This window comes from Chiloscyllium plagiosum, chromosome 1, assembly GCF_004010195.1.
Source record: "Chiloscyllium plagiosum isolate BGI_BamShark_2017 chromosome 1, ASM401019v2, whole genome shotgun sequence".
Taxonomy (NCBI): Eukaryota; Metazoa; Chordata; class Chondrichthyes; order Orectolobiformes; family Hemiscylliidae; genus Chiloscyllium; species Chiloscyllium plagiosum.
Window position 1 is genome coordinate 77,863,342 of NC_057710.1, and position 20,917 is coordinate 77,884,258.

The 20,917-nt window shown below is 40.3% G+C and overlaps 1 protein-coding gene across 7 annotated transcripts in view; it reads right to left on the reverse strand.

Annotated features, from left to right (window-relative positions):
- The window catches only part of fat1a (FAT atypical cadherin 1a), a 207,104-nt gene that overhangs the window by 92,538 nt on the left and 93,649 nt on the right, over nt 1-20,917 (reverse strand). For all 7 annotated transcript variants that reach the window (XM_043689861.1, XM_043689872.1, XM_043689853.1 and 4 more), the window contains exon 4: nt 15,798-15,859. In XM_043689861.1, coding sequence (XP_043545796.1) covers nt 15,798-15,859 — 62 coding nt within the window. The remainder of the gene's footprint in view (nt 1-15,797; nt 15,860-20,917) is intronic.

Below are 20,917 nucleotides of genomic sequence, written 5' to 3' on the forward strand. Positions count from 1 at the left end.
ACATCATATCCCACACCCCCAACCTCTCAGTCTCCTCTGCTCCCAGTCTACCCAACCTGTCTTCATAAACTACCCAGTTCAGGCAACATCCAAGTATATCTCCTCTGTATCTTCTTCAGTACAATCACATCTGTCCTAGAATGTGGATTCCAGAATTGCACACAACTCTGCATTTAAGTTCTATACTTCAGCTAACAAAGGCAAATGTCCCAAATATTGCCTGAACAATTTTATCTAGCCATCAGTGAACTTAAGGGATTGGTGGACATGCACACCAAGTATCATCTTTTCCTTAGTGCTTCCCAGGGTCATACCATTCATCACGTATTCCCTTGCCTTGTTGATGTTGTCCAAGAGCATCGCCTCACAGTTATCCAGATTGAATCCACATGGCACTGATCAACCCATCTACATCATCCTCATTATTTAACACTTCACCAATTTTCAGATCTTGGAACTTACTGATCAACCTTCCTACATTCAAGTCTAAACCGTTTATATAAACCACAAACAGCAATCGTCTACACTGATCCCTGCAGAACCTCACTGGAGCTTCAAATATCACCCTCCACTTTCTGCCACTCTGGATTCAATTCGCCATATTTCCTTAGATTCCATGGGTTTTACCTTCACTATTAAGCCTTAAATGATGAATGTTCCCTTCAAAGTTTTACAGCCATAGAGATGTACAGCACAGTCCAACTCATCTATGCAGACCAGACATCCCAACTCAATCTAGTCCCACCTGCCAGCACCCGACCCATATCCCTTAAAACTCTTCCAATTCACATATTCATCCAGATGCCTTTTAAATGTTGCACTTGTACTTGCCACCACTACTTCCTGAGTGAAAAATTGCCCTTATATCTCTTTTATATCTTTCCCCTCTCACCCTAAACCTATGGCTTCTAGTTCTGGAATCCCCCACTCCAGGGAAAAGACTTTGTCTATTTATCCTATCCATGCCCCTCATGATTTTATAAACCTCTATAAGGTCACCCCTCAGCCTCTGATGCTACAGGAAAAACAGCCTCAGCCTATTCAACCTCTCCCTATAGGTCAAATCCTCCAACCCTGGCAACATCCTTGTAAATCTTTTCTGAACACTTTCAAGTTTCATAACATCTTTCCGATAGGAAGGAAATCAGAATTGCATGCAATTTACCAACAGTGGCCTAACTGATGTCCTGTACAGCCACAACATGACCTCCCAACTCCTGTACTCAATACTCTGACCAATAAAGGAAAGCATACCAAACACATTCTTCACTATCCTATCTACCTGCGACTCCACTTTCAAGGAGCTATAAACCTGCATTCCAAAGTCTATTTGTTCAGCAACACTCCCTAGGACCTTACCATTAATTGTTTAAGGCCTGCTAAGGTTTGCTTTCCCAAAATGCAGCAGCTCACATTTATCTGAATTAAACTCCATCTGCCACTTCTCAGCCCATGGGCCATCTGATCAAGATCCCGCTGTAATCTGAGGTAACCTTCTTTGCTGTCCATTACACCTCCAATGTTGGTGTCATCAGCAAACTTACTAACTATACCTCTTATGCTCACACCCAAATCATTTGTATAAATGACAAAAAGTAGTGGACCCAGCACCGATCCTTGTGGCACTCCACCGGTCACAGGGCTCCAGTCTGAAAAACAACCCTCCACCACCACCCTCTGTCATCTACCTTTGAGTCAGTTCCGTATCCAAATGGAGAGTTTTCCCTGTATTTCATGAGATCTAATCTTGCTAATCAGTCTCCCATGGGGAACCTTGTTGAACGCCTTACTGAAGTCCATATAGATCACATCTACCACTCTGCCCTCATCAATCCTTTTTGTTACTTCTTCAAAAACTCAATCAAGTTTGTGAGACATGATTTCCCACACACAAAGCCATGTTGACTACCCATAATCAGTCCTGCTTTTCCAAATACATCCTGTTCTTGTTGTATAGGCTCCATTTTTCAGTGGGCAGTGACTTTAAATGTTTTGTGCAGTCACACAATCCGTGTTGCTTATTGTGGAAATGGCTCCACACAGAAACTCTCTTCAGCTGAGCAGGAATATTCCTTGCAAGGCGTGGATGAGCTTTAATGCTCTCCACAAATAATGATACCCGATAAGCCTGATCCTCCACAACCCTTTCCAGGAGCTGCCTTCACTTCTTCTTTGAATAAGAAAGCTGCGTCTTGGCTGAACTCCATGAGATTCATCCCAGACCACCAGTGTGCTGCTTGTCAGCACCTCAACAGCACAGGGATATTGAGGAGGTTGGGCAGACTCCCTCTCCCCTGATGCTCACCACAATGCCCCAGCACTTGCAGTCTGAGAGGGAGAGAGGGGCGCCTTTTTTATTAGGGTAGGAATAATTCCACTGCGTATAAACTGAAGCTCATACTTGAGAAAGCATACATGATTTTCCCTTCAGTAAGATCAGCAAAGGCTAGATTTCACCTACTGTAGCTGGATTGTTCATATCAAAAGGCAGCTGCTTTGGCCATCTGCCAGCATCTCAGACTATAAAACAAGCATGTTGGATCTTACTGCATACCATTGACTGAAACGACTGAACTCTAATTGTAACATAAATGTGTAATTTTTAAATGGTATTGTACATGCATTTTTTTCCTATTTCAATTAAATTTATTGAAATACTTTAAAATCCAAGAACTGTAACTTACACCATCTGTTTGGACTGCAAGTGAAAGAGGAGGAATCAGTGACTTTTTAAAATAAATCAAAACTCTTTCTTCAAAGCAGCAAATTATCTTGGTATTATTTTCTACCCAAAGGAAGACTGAAAACACATCGATAAGCATCTGAGGTTACATTAACATTTTAGGCAGACACTCTATACATGTACTGATGTCAGCTGTCTACCCAAAATGTCATTTCTTTTCAGGGCCTGATGGATCTAAGTTTTCTGCTTTCTTTGCAAACAAAATAAAAGTAACCATGAATTGTGCTTTCATAGAATCCCTACATTATGAAAACAGGCCCTTCAGCCCAACAAGTCCACACCGATCCTCCGAAGAGTATCCCAATTACTCTACATTTACCCCTGACTAATGCATCTAACCTACACGTTCTGAACATTATGGACAATTTAGCAGGGCCAATTCATCTAACCGGTACATTTTTGGCTTGTGGGAGGAAGCTGGAGCATCTAGAGAAAACCCACACTGACACTGGGAGAATGTGCAAACTCCACACAGTCACTCAATGCAGGTCCTTGGCACTGTGAGGCAGCAGTGCTTAACCACTGAGCCATCTTGCTGCCTTAGTGAGAATGTCTTGGATCTAATTTTGATTTAGCTGAAAGGCTCGACAACTAGCAAATAACATAATTTAATCCAAATATTAAAGCTTCAGTCCATTCTGCACTTAAATTCCTCAAGAGTTCAAAAAGATATTACCTTTCCCATTCCCAGACGAAAAGGTATTTAGTGGATCGCTGTTTAATTTGTTTTAAAGACAGGCTGTATTTTTCTTCTTTAGTCCTTCTGCCTACCCTAGGTTATACTTATTGTATTAAATCAGTCAATATTTTACTGTCAGAAAGTCAAACAAGCCGAAACAGCCATAAGATTATATTAAATGAAGCATTCAATTTGCAAAGATACCACCCAGCATGATGTATTCTATATTGGTCAATAACCAAATCACAAAGAGCCAGTGGACATTTAATGGTGTGTGCCAATTGGCCCTCATTCTAATTTCACCATAATCCATCTAAAGTCTGACTAGAAAGTATAACATTACCTGAACCACTCTTTAAAATATTGGATTTGAAAATAATCCAGTTGTTTGACTTTGCAAATGGCAACGATGTATAACAGTCAACAACGTACTACAATACCAGCAAGAGTTTCATTAAGGAAAAAAAGATAGGTATTGTTCAGATGAAAAAAATAATATTTTACACATTAACTCAAAGTATCGTTACACCAGCTGCTTCTTGAAAATTATGTTGTTAGGAAGAAGTGATTTTGAAGAAAATGACAGCTAAATTTAATGATGCACAGCCTAACTAACAAATAGATTGTCCAGTTATGCAAAAAAACAAGTCCCAAAACACAAAAGCAATCCAACTTCATGCTGAATAGTAGAAGATAATTAAAATATAATCCACAATCAACCGGCAACAAAGATGACAAACTTGACAAAGAGCTAGTCAGTATGGGTGCCTTTACAATTGTAATTTTAGCCACTTCAATTCCTTACAAAATCCATTTCAAAGCAACTGCACAAATGAATGGAGTCAATGTTTCAGCACACCCTCACTACAGCAAATAAGGTTTGTGCCATTTGAGTGCAACCTCACCAGAAACCTATTCCCTTCCACCTTGGCTGTTCCAAATACCTCCAACTTTTCCAGGTCTCGCATCACCTTGTCAATAAACTGTCTGCCCTTGTCTAATCTTGAGCTTGAGGAATTAGAATATGGGGCACATTTAAGGTGAGAGGGGAGAGATATAAAAATGCCTAAGGGGCAACTTTTTCCATACAGAGGGTGGTGCGTGCATGGACTGAGCTGCCAAAGGAAGTGGTGGAGGCTGGTACAATTACAACATTCAAAAGGCATCTGGAAGGGTAAATGTATAGAAAGCGTTTAGAGGGATATGGGCCAAATGCTGGCAAATGGGACTAAATTTATATAGGATATCTGGTCGGCGCGGAGGAGTTGAGAGAAGGATCTGTTTCCATGTTGTACCTTTCTGACTCTATGCTTGTAGTTTCAGTCCTGGTCATTGCATGGTTGGGACTACCAAGCTGCCAACCAATCAAATTAGCCAGTGTTTTCTGGAGGCGGAGCTACACCCCAAGTGTTGGGATGAAAATCCTGGCTCCAGCCAATGAACACTCCTACAGAGAAGCCAGTATTGGGAGGAATGTATTCACCACTGAATTCTTCTGTTGATTTATAACCAGAATTTCCCACGAATCAGTCACAACCCTAGAATGTACTCCGAAAGGAGGAGTTGCAGTGTGGTTGTGGTTGAAGGCAGCATAAATATCATTAAGTCTTACAGAGAAACTATATGCTAGAAAACATAGATACATAGAAACTTGATGGCAGGGTGAGTGACTTGGCCTTATTTAATTAACTGGAGGAGAAAGTGAGGTCTGCAGATGCTGGAGATCAGAGCTGGAAATGTGTTGCTGGAAAGAAGGGCTTATGCTCAAAATGTCGATTCTCCTGTTCCCTGGATGCTGTCTGACCTGCTGCGCTTTTCCAGCAACACATTTTCAGCACTATACTACCAAGTTTGGTGTCATTTGCAAACTTACTAACCATACCTCTGATTTTCTCATTGAAACTGTTTCTATGAATAACAACCAAAAGTGGACCAATATCGATCCCTGTGCAATGCCACTGGTCGCAAAGGTCTGGTCTAAAAAACAACTCTCCACCACCATCCTCTGTCTCCTACCATCAAGCCAATTTTTATTTCCCATTAACAATTTCACCCTGACTTCCACGTAATCTAACTTTACTACTTAATTAACTGTCCTATAAAGGAATAGAGGGGTGGCACGGTGGCTCACTGGTTAGCCCTGTTATCTCACAGCGCTAGGGGCCTGGGTTCAATTCCAGCCTTGGGTAACTGCGTGTGGGGTTTGTCTACTTGGATTTCCTCTGTGTGCTCTCGATTCCTCCCACAATCCAAAGATATGCAGGTTACGTGGAGTAGCCATGGGAAATTCAGGGTCACAGACATAGGTATCAGTTCTGGATGGGACGCTCCTCAGAGAGTTGGCGTGGACTCAATGGAGTGAATAGCCTACCGCTTTGACACTGTAGAGATCCTATGATTTCCATAATGACAGTTTGATGAACTTGAGACACAGCAAAGCATTTTGAGGAAGACACTTCTCCAATACAAAACTAATATCTTGAAATAGGTAAAAACAATGACTGCAGATGCTGGAAACCAGAGTCTAGATTAGAGTGGTGTTGGAAAAGCACAGCAGTTCAGGCAGCATCCGAGGAGCAGTAAAATCGACGTTTTGGGCAAAAGCCCTTCATCAGGAATACAGGCTCTCTGCCTGTATTCCTGACGAAAGGCTTTTGCCCGAAACGTCGATTTTACTGCTCCTCAGATGCTGCCTGAACTACTGTGATTTTCCAGCATCACTCTAATCTAATGTCTTGAAATGTCTTACCTAAAGACATGTAAATTTTTTATTTATTCATTCATGGGATGAAGGAGTTGCTGGCTAGGCAGCATTTATTGTCCATCCCTAATTGCACAGAGGGCAGTTAAGAGTCAACCACATTGCTACGGGTCTGGAGTCACATGCAGATCAGACCAGGTAAAGATGGCAGCTTCCTTCCCTGAAAGACATTGGTGAACCGGATGGGTTTTTACGACAATCAACAATGGATCCACAGTCATCATTAGACTCTTAATTCCAGATATTTATTGAATGAAAATTCCACCATCTACCATGCCAGGATTCGAACCCAGGTCCCCAGAACATTACCTGAATCCCTGGATTAACAGTCCAGCGATAATACCACTAAGGCATCACTTCCCCTCATTTGTCAAGTCTTAAAAACATTTAAATGACTCTGCATTTATTAAAATGTCAGCCCCCAATAAATAAAACTTGATGAATATGTCTAAATTGTACATTCCAAAAGAAACTAACCTGAAAGCAATATTCTGACCTATCACTGGGTTATTTGTCCTATTATGGAGTAATGAATGACCTTCACACATGGAAGCTTGATCAAAGCCAAAGAATACAAGCTGCAATAGGTAAATTAATGTGTCTCATCAAGCACATTTTATAGGGCACCCCAAATCAGTTCACTCATTCATTTCATTCTTAAATGGATAATTAGAAAAGTACAATGGAGATCAGAATCACAATGTTTCCTAACATTGTAGGTGTTCACCTGAACAATCAGAGCAGCCAAGTCAAACTCAGTGCCCAGGATCAACATATTGTGAAGTTACCACAAATTACTGGAATGAACTCCAGTGTTTAACAATGCTACTGCTTGTCGTAGAGATTTCTGCTAACAAAATACGAGCCTTCTCAATGAAAAGCAATACATCAGATAGCAAACATTTACCACTTAAAATCAAACGGGTCTTCTCCCATTCCAATACCGCATCTACTCTGACATGGACAAACTTTAAGAAGTGTTTTCAGAAGTCTCATCTCAATGCTCATGTTACAAAAGTCCAAAGAACTGGATTTTTCTATCGCACAGCAAGCTAGAACCATCGTGGACAAGTAAATCTGGGACAGAGCACTGGCCTCTGACAGTAATTAAGATCAGTTAGTGGCGACTAACAGCCCATTTCAAGTCCTAGAGTCAGCGATGAGCAGCACAGAAACAGACCCTTCAGTCCAACTCATCCATTCCGACCAGATATCCTAATCTAGTCCCATTTTCTTAAAACATTTGTGAGGTTGTGGGAGTGTTGGAATTTAGCAACTCTGTTAGACTAGCTGCATGGAGGTAAGTACATGCCTGGATAAAATAAAAGAGGTAGGAAGAGTTCAAACAGACAAGTAAAAATGTTTTTTGTAACTTAAATATCTTTACTGCTTTGCAACAGTCCATCATGGGTCAGGCAAGGAATCTGTATTAAGAACTTTACACATTTAAGGGTTTGCAATCTTCCTGGCATTACCTGCGCATTGACACAACAGGCACAACAGTTTAGACGCTGCCCAAGCACTGGGAAGACTCCAGGCAGAATTGAGTTCTGCACTTGGAGATCAAGACCATTACTGATGTGAAGCAGCAGTTTTCATTGAAAGTACAGGTTATCAGACATCAGGAGGAAGGGGGGGACACAAGAGGCCTGAAGGAGAAGGAGATACCAGCTTGTGTGCAGCATTGGCAGACAGAGACAAACAGGCCTGAAAATTATACAGTGCACAATGATGTACCCAAGTGACACATGCAATCACTTTACCAACACTGGACAATGCTATAAATTCACAACTAATACAGCAATGCAAGTTCAGAGCACATTAGTGCCAGCACTGGATGAGTCAGTCGGCACTTTAGAATAACTTCAATTTCCATTACTGTGGGAGTCTGCTTTATTCTCCATAACATAACCTTCCGAGCAAGTGTGGGTCCTGAGGATGGTGAAGCCTGAATATATCTCATTAGGAAGAACAGCAGAAGACAAAGTAAGACAGACAGGAAGAATTTGAGGCAATTGGGAAATGACACTGAAAAGGGAGAGTGCTTCCTACATGTGACAGGATCCCCCACCTATCAATCTTGAGGAAGAGATGTCCCCTCCTCCTCTTCATGGTGCCAAGTCACTTAGATATGGACTTACTCTCTCAGGGCAGCGATCAGCCTCAGTAATGGCTGCCTTGGGTGCCAGAAACCGACCTCCAATCTCTCCCAACTACCTTTAATCAAAGACAAAACTAGTGTCCATATCAATTAAAACCATGGGACAATGGAAAGTTAAGTTAGTTTTCCACTTGGCACAAAACAGACCTGTCCCGTTCCTCATCTCCAAACCAAAAATCCAGCATAAAGTGTACAAACAACAACAAAGAGAACAAAAAAAACAAGACGGCACAGGCACAGGCCCTTCGGTCCTCCGAGCCTGTGCTGGCACATTTTGCCTTTCCATACGGTCTTCGCATACACTTCCGGATCTCTCTATTCCCTTCCAATTCATGTATCTGTCCATTTCGAGTCCGAGAGTCAGAGATGCATAGCACAGAAACAGACCCTTCGGTCCAATTCATCCATACCGACCTAAACTAATTTAGTCCCATTTTCTTAAAAAAAATTCCTGAGGCTGTGGGGATGCTGGAATTTAGCTTCTTGAATGCTGCTACTTTTTTTTTGCAGCAGATAGCAATGGGGGTTGGTTGGAAGTGAAGTCAGAGCACAGAGTCTGTTGGGAAGATTTGTGAGTGCTATTTAAGTAGGTGTGTTCAGGAGATTATGCCACAGTTTGAAGAGGGTGAAGACATGACTGCCACGCCGATTCAGTGCGCTGCATTCATGACGTGGGAGATCAAGGACAATGACGTTGTCTCTGTCTCCTATAGCTGTTGCAAGTGTGTACACATTCAGCTTCTGAAGGAGCATGTTGCAGCACTGAAGAAAGAACTAGATGACCTCAGGCTCATCCGAGACAATGAGAATTTTCTGGATAGGACCTTCAGTGAGGTCATTACATTGAGCATACCAGAAGGGAGATGATGATGATGAGCAAGCAAGAGATAATTCCAGTACAAGAGACCGGAGCGGGGGCAGGGTGAAACAAGTACCTAGTGAACAGGTTGACTCTCTTGGAAACTGTCGAGACAGACGACACTGCCAGTCCGAAAGGTGGTCAGGTCTGCCAATCAAAAATTAACGTGGAGGCAGAGCTGAGGAGTCAGACATCATGCAGAGCCGTGGTAATAGGAGACTCCATAGTGAGGGGGACTGAAAGGTGCTTCTGTGGCAACAGGGGGATTTGAGGATGGTGCGTTGCCTTCCTGGTGCCAGGATCCAGGACGTCACCAACAGAGTGCAGGGAATCCTCAAGGACGAACAGCCAGAGGTAGTGGTGCATGTCGGCACAAATGATGTCGGGAAGAGGAGGAGGGACATTCTACAGCGGGACTTAAGAGACTCAGAAGGCGGCTGAAAAGCAGGACTTCAGGGTGGTTATCTCCAGTTTACTTCCAGTTCCTCAGGCTGGAGAGGGCAGGAACAGGTAGTTAATAGAGTTGAATGTGTGGCTGAGGAACTGGTGCAGGAAGCAAGGATTTAAATTCTTGGATCACTGGGGTATGTTTTGCAGTAAGGATAAATTATACGAGAGGGACGGGTTGCACCTTAATAGGTGGGGGACCAGCAATTCTGCACGCAGGCAGATTTGCCACTGCAACACAGGTGTGTTTAAACTCAGTAGTGACGGGGAGGGAACAAACTGGAAATTCAAGGAGGACGTTAAAGAGAAAGTGAGAATAAGAGACATTAAGAAAGACAACAGAATCAATGGAGCAGAAAACTCAAGAAGGGATCACACAATTTGGCCAAGTGAAATAGGGATTGATAAGAAGGGTGAGAGCGTAACAAACTAAAATTATAATATATGAATGCATGAAGCACAAGAAATAAGGTGGATAAGTTTGAGGCTCAGTGGAATTTGGCAGGTATGATGCTGAGGGGATAACTGAGACGTAGTTTCAAATGGAGAGAGCCTGGGAAATGAATTTTCAAGGATATACGTGCTATCAAAAGGACAGACTGATGGGTAGAGGAGGTGGGGTGGCCCTGCTGGTGAGGAATGATATTCAGTCCCTTGCGAGAGGGGAACATGGAATCCGATGTAGTCAGTATGGATAGAGCTGAGAAATTCTAAGGGTAGAAATACCCTAATGGGAGTTATTTACAGGCCCCCAAACAGTAGTCTGGATGTAGGGTGTAAGTTGAATAATGAGTTGAACTTGGCCTGTTGCAAAGGTAATACGACAGTTGTTATGAAGGATTTCAGCATGCAGGCAGACAGAGAATCAGGATGATACTGGACCCCAAGAGAAGGAGTTTGTGGAGTGCCTCGGAGATGGTTTATTAGAGCAGCTTGTACTGGAGCCTACCAGGGAGAAGGCAATTCTGGAGCTGGCGTTGTGCAACGAACCAGATTTGACCAGGGACCTCGAAGTAAAGGAGTCATTAGGAGGTAGTGACCATAATATGATAACTTTTAATCTGCAATTTAAGAGGGAGAAGAGAGAATCAGAAGTGTCAGATAGACTGTTAGTCTGAAGGCTGATAAGTCCCCGGGACCTGATGGTCTGCATCCCAGGGTACTTTCGGAGGTAACTCCAGAAATCGTGGACACATTGGAAAATGATTACTAATGTTCTATCGATTCAAGATCAGTTCCTGCGGATTGGAGGGTGGCTAATGTTGTCCCTTCTTTTCAAGAAAGGAGGGAAAGAGAAAACAGGGAATTATAGATCGGTTAGGTTGAGGTCAGTGGTGGGAAAGATGATGGAGTCAATAATAAAAGATGAAATTACAACTCATTTGGAAAGCAATAACAGGATAGGTCAGAGTCAGCATGGATTTACGAAGGGGAAATCGTGCTTGACTAATCTTCTGGAATTTTTTGAGGATGTAACTATGAAGGTGGACAAGGGAGAGCCATGGATGTAGTGTACCTGGACTTTCAGAAAGCCTTTGATAAAGTTCCACGTAGGAGATTAGTGAGCAAAATTAGGGCACATGGTTTGGGGGCAAAATACTGACGGATTGAAAATTGGCTGGCTGACAGGAAACAAAGAGTAGTGATAAATGGGTCCCTTTCAGAATGGCAGGCAGTGAGCAGTGGAGTACCACAAGGTTCAGTGCTGGGACCGCAGCTGTTTACAATAAACATTAATAATATAGATGAAGGCATTCAAAGTAATATTAGCAAATTTGCTGATAACACAAAGCTGGGTGGCAGGGTGAAATATGAGGAAGGTGTTATGAGAATACAGGGTGACTTGGACAGGCTAGGTGAGTGGACGGATGCATGGCAGATGCAGTTTAATCTGGATAAATGCATGGTTATCCACTTTGGTGACAAGAATAGGAAGGTAGATTACTATCTAAATGGAGTCTAGTTAGGTAAAGGGGAAGTACAATGAGATCTAGGTGTTCTTGTACATCAGTCAATGAAAGCAAGCATGCAGGTACAGCAGGCAGTGAAGAAAGCTAATGGCATACTGGTCTTCATAATAAGCTGAATTGAGTGTAGGAGCAAAGAGGTCCTTCTGCAGCTGTACAGGGCCCTGGTGAGACCACACCTGGAATAGTATGTGCAGTTTTGGTCTCCAAATTTGAGGAAGGACATTCTAGCTATTGAGGGAGTGCAGCGTAAGCTCATGAGGTTAATGCCCCAAATGATGGGACTATCATATGTTGAAAGATTGGAGCGACTAGGCTTGTATACACTTGAGTTTAGAAGGATGAGAGAGGATCTGATTGAGACATATAAGATTGTTAAAGGATTGGACACTCTGGAGGCAGGAAGCATGCTTCCCTTGATGGGTGAGTCCAGACACAGTTTAATTATAAGGGGTAGGCCATTTAGAACAGTTCAGGTGAAACCTCTTCATCCAGAGAGTGATGGGTATATGGAATGCTCTGGCCCAGGAGGCAGTGGAGGCCAAGTCTCTGGATACTTTCAAGAAAGAGATGGATAGAGCTTTTAATGATAGTGGAATCAATGGTTATGGGGATAAGGTAGGAACAGGATACGGATTGTGGATGATCAGCCATGATCATAATGAATGGTCGTGCTGGCTAGAAGGGCGGAATGGCCTACTCCTACACCTATTGTCTATTGTGTCTGTTTCCACCACCTCCTCTGACAGCACCTTCCAGGCAATCACCACCGTTGGTGAAAATCTTGCCCCACACATCGCTATTGAACATCCCTGCTCGCACCTTGAACCTGTGTCCCCTAGTAATTGACCCGTCGACCCAGGGTAAAAGCCTCATACTTTCCACTCTATCCATGCCATTCACAATCTTATAAAAGTCTGTTAGGTTGTCCTTCAACCTCCTGCATTCCAGTGAAAACAAACCCAGTTTTGACAACCTTTCTTCATCGCTAAAATCCCTTGTAACCAGGCAACATGCTAGCAAACCTTTTCTGTATCCTCTCCAAAATATCCACATCTTTTTGCTAATGTGGCAGTGAGAACTTTGTGCAATATTCCAAGTGTGGCTTAACTAAAATTCCATAAAGCTACAGTTAAATTTGTCTATCCTCATAACAAATGCTCCTTCCAATGAAGGCAAGCATGCCATTAGCCTTGTTTTTTTAACTAACTTATCTACCTGTGCTGTCACCTTCAGTAATCCATGGACCTGCATACTCAGATCCCTCTGCACATCAAAATTCTGCCATTCACTGTATAATTGCCACTTGTACATTGACCCTCCAAAGTGCATCACCTCACATTTGTCCAGATTAAACTCCATCTACCATTTTTCTATCAATGCCTCCAAGTGATCTATATCCTTTGGCAATCTCCACAGAGTTTTCAATCAGCCAGTCAGAGGAGTAAAATCAGCTAGTGCGCTCAAACATGCTGAGAGATCAACCTATTTTTTGAAGGCTGGGAGGGGGGTCACTGGACCTGAAATATTAACTGTGCTTTCGCTCCACGGATAAGTTTTTTCCAGCAGTTTCCGTTTTTATTTCCATTGACTCCAAATTTGTTTTCAGCAAATTACCATTCAATGAGTTACTGAACAGGGATCAAAGTAAAAATGAGCTATTTGTCCCACATCCTAATTTTGGATTGCTAAGCCTCATCTTCATCTATAAAGTGCTATGTGGCCTGGCCTTATCTGGTCTGGCCTACATGTGACTCAAGATACACAGCTACACACTTATGTGGTTGACTCTTAACTGCCTTCAGAAATGGCCTTGCAAGACACTTACATCAAGGGCAAATAGGGATGACTAATAAATGATCAACTTGCCAGCTATACCTGTACCCCATAAAAGAGAGCATGCGAGAGAAAGAGAAAGAGAGAGAGAGAGAGAGAGAGAGAGAGAGAGAGAGAGAGAGAGAGAGAGGGGCAGTTCACAAAAAGGTTTATAAAACAGTAGTGAACCCCTGCCAATATGCTTTAATACTTAGATGATCTACAGGAGGCACCTCAAAACACTGTAGAACCACCACCAGTGCCTTTGGAAAGCCTCTAAGTCTGCTGGCAAAATAGGCAGTCCAAAAGCAATATCCTCTCTCAAGCCTAGGACTGAAGTGGCAAATACTCAAAAGCAGCTCCACTTTGCACTACAGGTCATTCTTCTGGCTGACACTTGACTCCTGATGAAGGGAGTATGTCCGAAACTTTGATTCTCCTGCTCCTCGGATGCTGCCTGACCTGCTGTGCTTTTCCAGCCATATACTCTCAACATTAGATTCCAGTTGCATTACTCAGAACTTATAGCACAACAGTTCCAACAGAAAAATGGAAAATGTTTAAACAATATTCCCAAAGCATTCCTGAAGAGGTCAAACACACCTGTCAACTTATGGGAGAACCTGGCTTCTGACCAACTGAAATGGAACAAAAATTGTTCAGGAAAGCATCAAAAACTGAAGAGAAACTTTGTTGCAAACAAGCAGAAACAAAGTCAAAGCTTTGGAGAGAGAGCTTAAGCTCCCCAAAAACAAATTGATATATCCGAGCATTATCTGACATTAATGGGATAGACTCTGCAGATTTGGCTGATAAATCCAATACACATACAATTCAGTTTACTAGAGTAGAATTAACGCATGCTCAATGCAGAGAGACTGCCCAAGAAGAAAAAAAGGCTAAGCCTCAAACAATGCCTTGGTCAAGCTGAGGTAACTCATTGCAAACCTGGAACGTAAAATAGGTTTTGTGGTGAATATAGTTTATGTAGCACATTGCTAAAATGGTCTGCCACTGCAAACTAGGTGCAGGGAATAATCTCTATGCCAAAGGCAGCAAGCTAGAAATACATCAGATATTTATAACAGCATTTGGTTTAATAAAAATAATTTCTTCAAATGGGAAGATGAGGCAAACTTTTGATTCTATTCCTTTCTTTTCCAATTAAATAATGCAGAATGCATGGTATTTGATGACCAAGTGAATACTCCATTGAGAGAACGTTCAGACTAAGCGATCTGATGTATCGCTTTGGAAAATATCTGGCAATTACAGAAACAAATGCAGAATGCAGTTTCTCAAGGACAGTTTATTTCCCATATTTGTTTTATTTCATATTCATGGTAACCGAATACAAGGTATCTAAAACACTCAGCACACTATGTTGCACTATTTTGAAAGAAACATTAAACCTCATCTGGATGAAGCTTGGACAAGTTCTTAGGAAGTGTAACCAGAGGTGCTGAAAAAAAATCTCCTTTTCATAAGATGTTGTTATACACTGCTAAATGGTTTAGAAATATCTTTCACCCTTGTGGCATCACACCAGAAAAGTGCACTTGATTTCCCAGTTCCGAATAATCTAGGCTAAAAACTCTACTGAACAATGACATAACTGATCAAATCAAAAGTGAGTACACTTTCACAATCTTACAAGTCTCAAATATATTTGTTGAACATAATATGAAATTTAAGTTCCAGTTGACAGTTAAATTAGAATTTTGATGACAATTATCTACGTGGATTATACAAAATTTTCAACTGCATCTCTATAATCTATAAACAGTTGTGAGATCAATCAACTGTTCACATGATATCAAATTCACATTGCATAATTATCTCAAGTGTCAGATGACTCAGGTCATGCAGAAGTGATTAAAAATTACCAATGTACTGCAAAGGTGAGAATGATAAAAATTGGTCATGTACTAACTTCTGAACAGGGATTACTCACTTTTATTTCAAAATTCCTTACAAAGCATCCTTCACAAAATCTCATTTATAAAAATTTTCAGCAGACCAATGTAAGGCAGATGTATTGTGGTGATAAAAGTCAACAGAATTTCTCAGTAATGCATCCTACACCAGAACTAGGACCTATGTTCACTGCCCTTTTATTAATTTATTCTTGAGCAGCCTCCACTTAAATAACTGCTAAAGTACTTTCCTAACATCATGTGTCTAGGAGTTCTGTGCACTAAATATGACAAAAAATGCTCAAAACTAAAGATCTGAAAACCATATTTAAACCACACCAGATTAAAATGAAGAGATATGAAAACAGCTTTAAATATAAATTAATAATATTTTAGCAAACATTCATAGTATATGTTTAGAGAAATCTTTAAAGCCAAATGAAACTCACCTCAAGGATATGCTCTGCCTGTTGCTCTCTGTCTAGTTTTCGTGATGTCGTGGTAATCAACCCTGCAAATGCAATGATAAATTCAGACTGTCTGCAAAAATTCTCAACCATATACTATTATACATAATTACGGACTCATTAACGTTTCAGATTAATTTGACTGTGTTAGCACCAGAAGATTTCTGAAATAAAGTGCAGCTTTCCATCATTTAGCATTCGCATTCCTAAAAAGTGGATGCTAAATGAAAAAGGTCCTAAAAACAAAGTCATGTTTTCATACAAAGTGGGATACCAAGTATTTGTTAAAAGACTGAGGTTTTCTGCATGCACCATCTCTTTTGTCATAGAATTTCAGATCTAATCACCTTTTAAAATTTTTCCTTGATTCCTCGTGAACTCTTGTGTCAAATACAGCAAATTTTTATTTTAACCGGCACCTTATGAACCAGCACTCTTGATAAACCAACAAAACTTTAACTCAAATACAGTGATCCACCACAATGCCCAGGCATTTATGCTGTAAATAATGTCTAAGAATGATGCTTATATCTCCTGCATTATGTTCCTATTACTTACATTGAATTTAGTTAGTATACTGACATTTTTACAGAGATTTTGAGGGACATTGATATCTTGAAGCTTCACTTAGCCACAGTTTGTTTACTGTGGATATGCGTACCTCTTGATTATCCAGAATATTTTATTAACCAGGACATTCCTTGACCCATAGGTGCTGACTAATGAAAGGTTTGCTGTATTTCAGACCTATGCCTCCTGCTTACTGATCTGTGTTAATGGAAAAGGGCCTCCCCATTCTATTTCGCCCTCTCAATTAAATCTCCTCTAAGCATCTTTTGTTTGAAAAAGAAAATCTCTTTAAATGTCAGCCTGTTTCTCAGAACAAAAAAATTCCAGTCCGGACCAATCTCCATTGGACTCGAGTGCAATCACTTCTTTCCATAGCACAGTGGTTAGTAATGCATGAAGCTGTTGTGTAACTACACATTCATAACTGCCATAACTTCCCTTTGCTTATATTCTATCCCACAGCCAATATCACTTATGCCTTCCTAATTACTATTATCACAATTAAGGAAATATGGAGTACATTCCTAGGTCCTTCTGCTCACCTACATTTTTCACTATCCTAGCATTTGAGTTCCTTTGACCTCTATATAATAGTCTCACATTTCAACAGGATGCCTTCCATTTCCCACACACTTGACCAGTCCACTGTTGTCTTCTTGCAACCTATAAACTTACTTAGCCATTGCTCATGAGATCTGCAAACTTCTTAATCATGCTCCTTGCATTCAAGTTTAAATTTCACGTAGTACAAAAGACAAGGCACTAAAGCCTTGAGTAAAAAGCAATTGAAAATGGTTGGAGATTCCACCATTTCTTCACTTGTTTCCCTTAAAAGCCTGGAATGCATTTAATCGAGACCTGGCAATTTCTCTATTTTTAAGCATGCTAAACCCTTTAATACTTTTTTTTCTCTCAATACGTCAATTCTATTCAATATCTCATTTTTTCCTGAAATACCTTGCTCTTTTGTTTTTAAAAATGGACACTTAGTATAAATTAACTCATCATTTTGAAAATGAATAGGGGAGATCTATCCTGAAAAAAAAATTTGGAGATCAGAGTGGGTCTGACAGCATCCATGGACAGAAAGCAAACTAACATTTTGAGTCTAGCTGACTCTTCATCTAATTTGCTCCTATTAGAGGAGATCTACCCAATGTCCTGACCCATGTTTATCCTGGAATAAAAACTACAAAAGCAGATAAGCTTCTCATTATCATCTTGCTATTTTTTGCAGTTTGGTGCACAGAATTTAGTTGTACATTTCCTACATCATGACAATGACCACATTTCAAAATACTTTATTAGCTGTATACTGCTTTGACATGCAACATGATCATGAAAAGGGATTTTTAAATCCAAGTTTTTCTTATCTAATACATTTACAAAATAAGTAAAGTTAAGGAAAATCTGAAATTATCAATCATTTTTGCATCCGGACTTTGCTTCCCCAAATTCCTTTTCTGATTAAACTCCTGTCAGTCGCCTGAGGCGGGAATTGAACCCGGGTCTCTGGCGCTGTGAGGCAGCAGTGCTAACCACTGTGCCACCGTGCCGCCCACTTTGCTTCCCCAAATTCCTTTTCTGATTAAACTCCTGCACTTTTCATATCTCTCAGTTTGCACAGTAATCAGCTTTCAGTTTTTGACATAAATTTTCTTGCCCTATCTTTGCTTTTTAAAACCTCCTAAAAGAGGAAGATATTTTACTAGAATGTATCAAAACCATTTTGGGAAGTAGTGCAGAGGTAAAGCTTTTGAAAGTTAACCTCTTGGTGTCTACAATAAAACATGACTACACTTCAAAAGATACTTCATCAGGTGTAAACAGCTTTGGGAAATCCAGATAACATGCATGACACTACATAAACATAAGTCTTTATTTTCTGTTTTTGTCGAGACATGTTAACCAATCCACAAACACGGTTTCTTCCATGCAAAAATGTGAGTTTGTTGTATCTGCAATTATCATACTTTGTGATTTCTTATTGCCACAGTCAACAAATGTCAAATGTTATACGGAGTAATTGTAAACTCACACAAAACATTTCCTTCAGTAAAAATAGAAAAGAGACTTGAAATAACTAAAACCTAACACAAATATCCAAACAGCACATGAAAATTTACATTACACATATACGCAGTACCAAACAAAAATTGTATTTAAATTTATTACACCAAACAAGATGATATACTCCATTTAACTAAAAAGCTCTTAGCTTGTTGTCATTCTAATGGTTCAGAGAAGCACATTTTAGTAGTAAAACATACCAAAGCAATGCAAGAAGCTAATATTACACTACATCAAAAGCAGCTCATTTTCGATGCCTACTTATGCATTGTTCGTCAAAACAGTTCTACACATTCTGGTAAAATATAGCACTATTCCCTCCTTTCAAATGAGCTACCATTAGAAACTACGCTATACAAACATCCAATATAATCTTTTCCCTTGAAGTATTCTGTTTCATCAGCTGCACAAACATACAAGTCATGAAATCAAAAAACATAGCCAGTGTATGTTTGGATTTTTGCCATATTTGAAATGTACAGGACCAATGCTTTGTGAAACCCACCATCACAAAGGCTGCATAGGTTATCTTCACCAGGCAGTAAAATGGGTACAGAAACACATCCTGTGCCTGGCTCCATTTTAGCTGTTGCTATATTTTACTATTGGATTAAATATTTACAAAATCAAGTCTTTAATGAGAGCTAGAATGCCACAGGTTACGTTTGACACCTCTTCAAAATAAAATACAATTGTTCTATCATTCTTTAAAAACATGTGATAGTTAAAATTCAACTTAAACACTTCAAATAGAACTTTGTTAAAGTTAAACCCAATTCCATTCAACTGTATCCAAATATTCAAGTATTTGAAAATTAATATCATAACAATTCAGAATCGGTCAGCAATAATTCTTTATCTTCACATACCAGAGAAACAAACCTAAATAAGGCATTTGTATGCCTGAGAACAGAAGAGGCCCATATTGGGAAACAGCGATGATAAAGATTAGTGTATAGAAAAAAAATTCTTGCTTTAGCGCCAGAGCACACTCCTACAGTAGAAAAGACAAACAAAATATGCCCTTTTTAAAAGCCTAATTAAATTAAACTTGCTAAAACTTGCAGTGACTGAAAATATTTGAACTTTGAGTGAATAAAAGCAACCAAGATTAACTCAACCTCGATTGTCTGGCATTTGTTGAATAAAGTTAAACACTTTTCAGAACAGCCAACCACCACCCCCCCTTCCTTAATCTACAATTTTAGCCATTTCTACAGTCTGTTGGAAAAACATTATTTTGTATCGACTTCAACTTTAGACATGAAAACAGTTTACACGTGTTTATTTTATTCTAAAGTCAACTGCAAAAATTTCACTTCAACACATGCCTAAAACTAACTCAAGCTTAAGTTTCTCCAAGAGGCAACATATCCTTACATCAACAGGTTAGTAAAATGTAAGGAGTCTACACTGTAATACATTGTAAGCTGTAGTTTTGCTGCAACACACAAGATAAGTTGTTCCAGAAAAGGTCTCCAGCTCCTAAAATTAAGCTTGTTGGGCAAACAAAAGGTACGTGCAAAGGCAATCCTTCATTGATTGTCTGTGTTTGTCTCATAACTTACAATTCCAGAACTCGGTAAACAGCGTATTTTGACAACAATAAAAACTGAAGTATTCATGCAGCAGATGTAGTTAATTAGCATAAAGATTTAGATAACTTATGAAATTCAGAATATTAAGAGGAAAATTAAACTAGTTACTGACAAATGTGAATTATTGCACATTAAGCGGTAAAGAAAGTTGCACAAAGAGAACCGAAAGAGAACAGGAAGACTTGCAGATCTGGATGTAAAATGGGCTAATCATTTCCAGTGTCAAGATAACGTGGGAAAACCCACACAGAATGCTGGGTACATAGCCAAAACAGTGAAGTGTAAATCCATAGATGTTGGCAAAGCACACTTGGAGTGCTATGTACAGATTTGGCCAATGTACTTCAAATGGGACATGCATCAAAAAAGGTTGCTTAAAAGGGCAACATGAAAACATCAATGCTAACGAATAAACTGAAAGGAAAGATGAGAAAGCTGGAGCAGAATTTGACTATCAGGCAAATAGTACAAAACCTGCAAGATGCCAGATCCATTTTAATTGAGTGAATGGGATCTATGGTGGAAGTGGCTCTGTACCAGGGCATAATAGGTGATAGACCAAATGCAGTAAACAAGACTGTTGATCAGCATAACATGGTGGGTTGAAGGATCTCATACTATGACTATTATTGTCATGTTCTCCAGAGAAGCTGTCATCACAAAAATAATTTCAGACTTTTTTTTTTGACACTTTTGACTGTCTCCTGACCCTCAGCTGCTTCAGGAGAAAGTGAGGACTGCAGATGCTAGAGACCAGAGTTGAAAAATGTGGTGCTGGAAAAACACAGCAGGCCAGGGGGCATCCAAGGAGCAGGAGAATCGACGTTTCGGGCATAAGCCCTTCTTCAGGAATGAGGCTGGTGT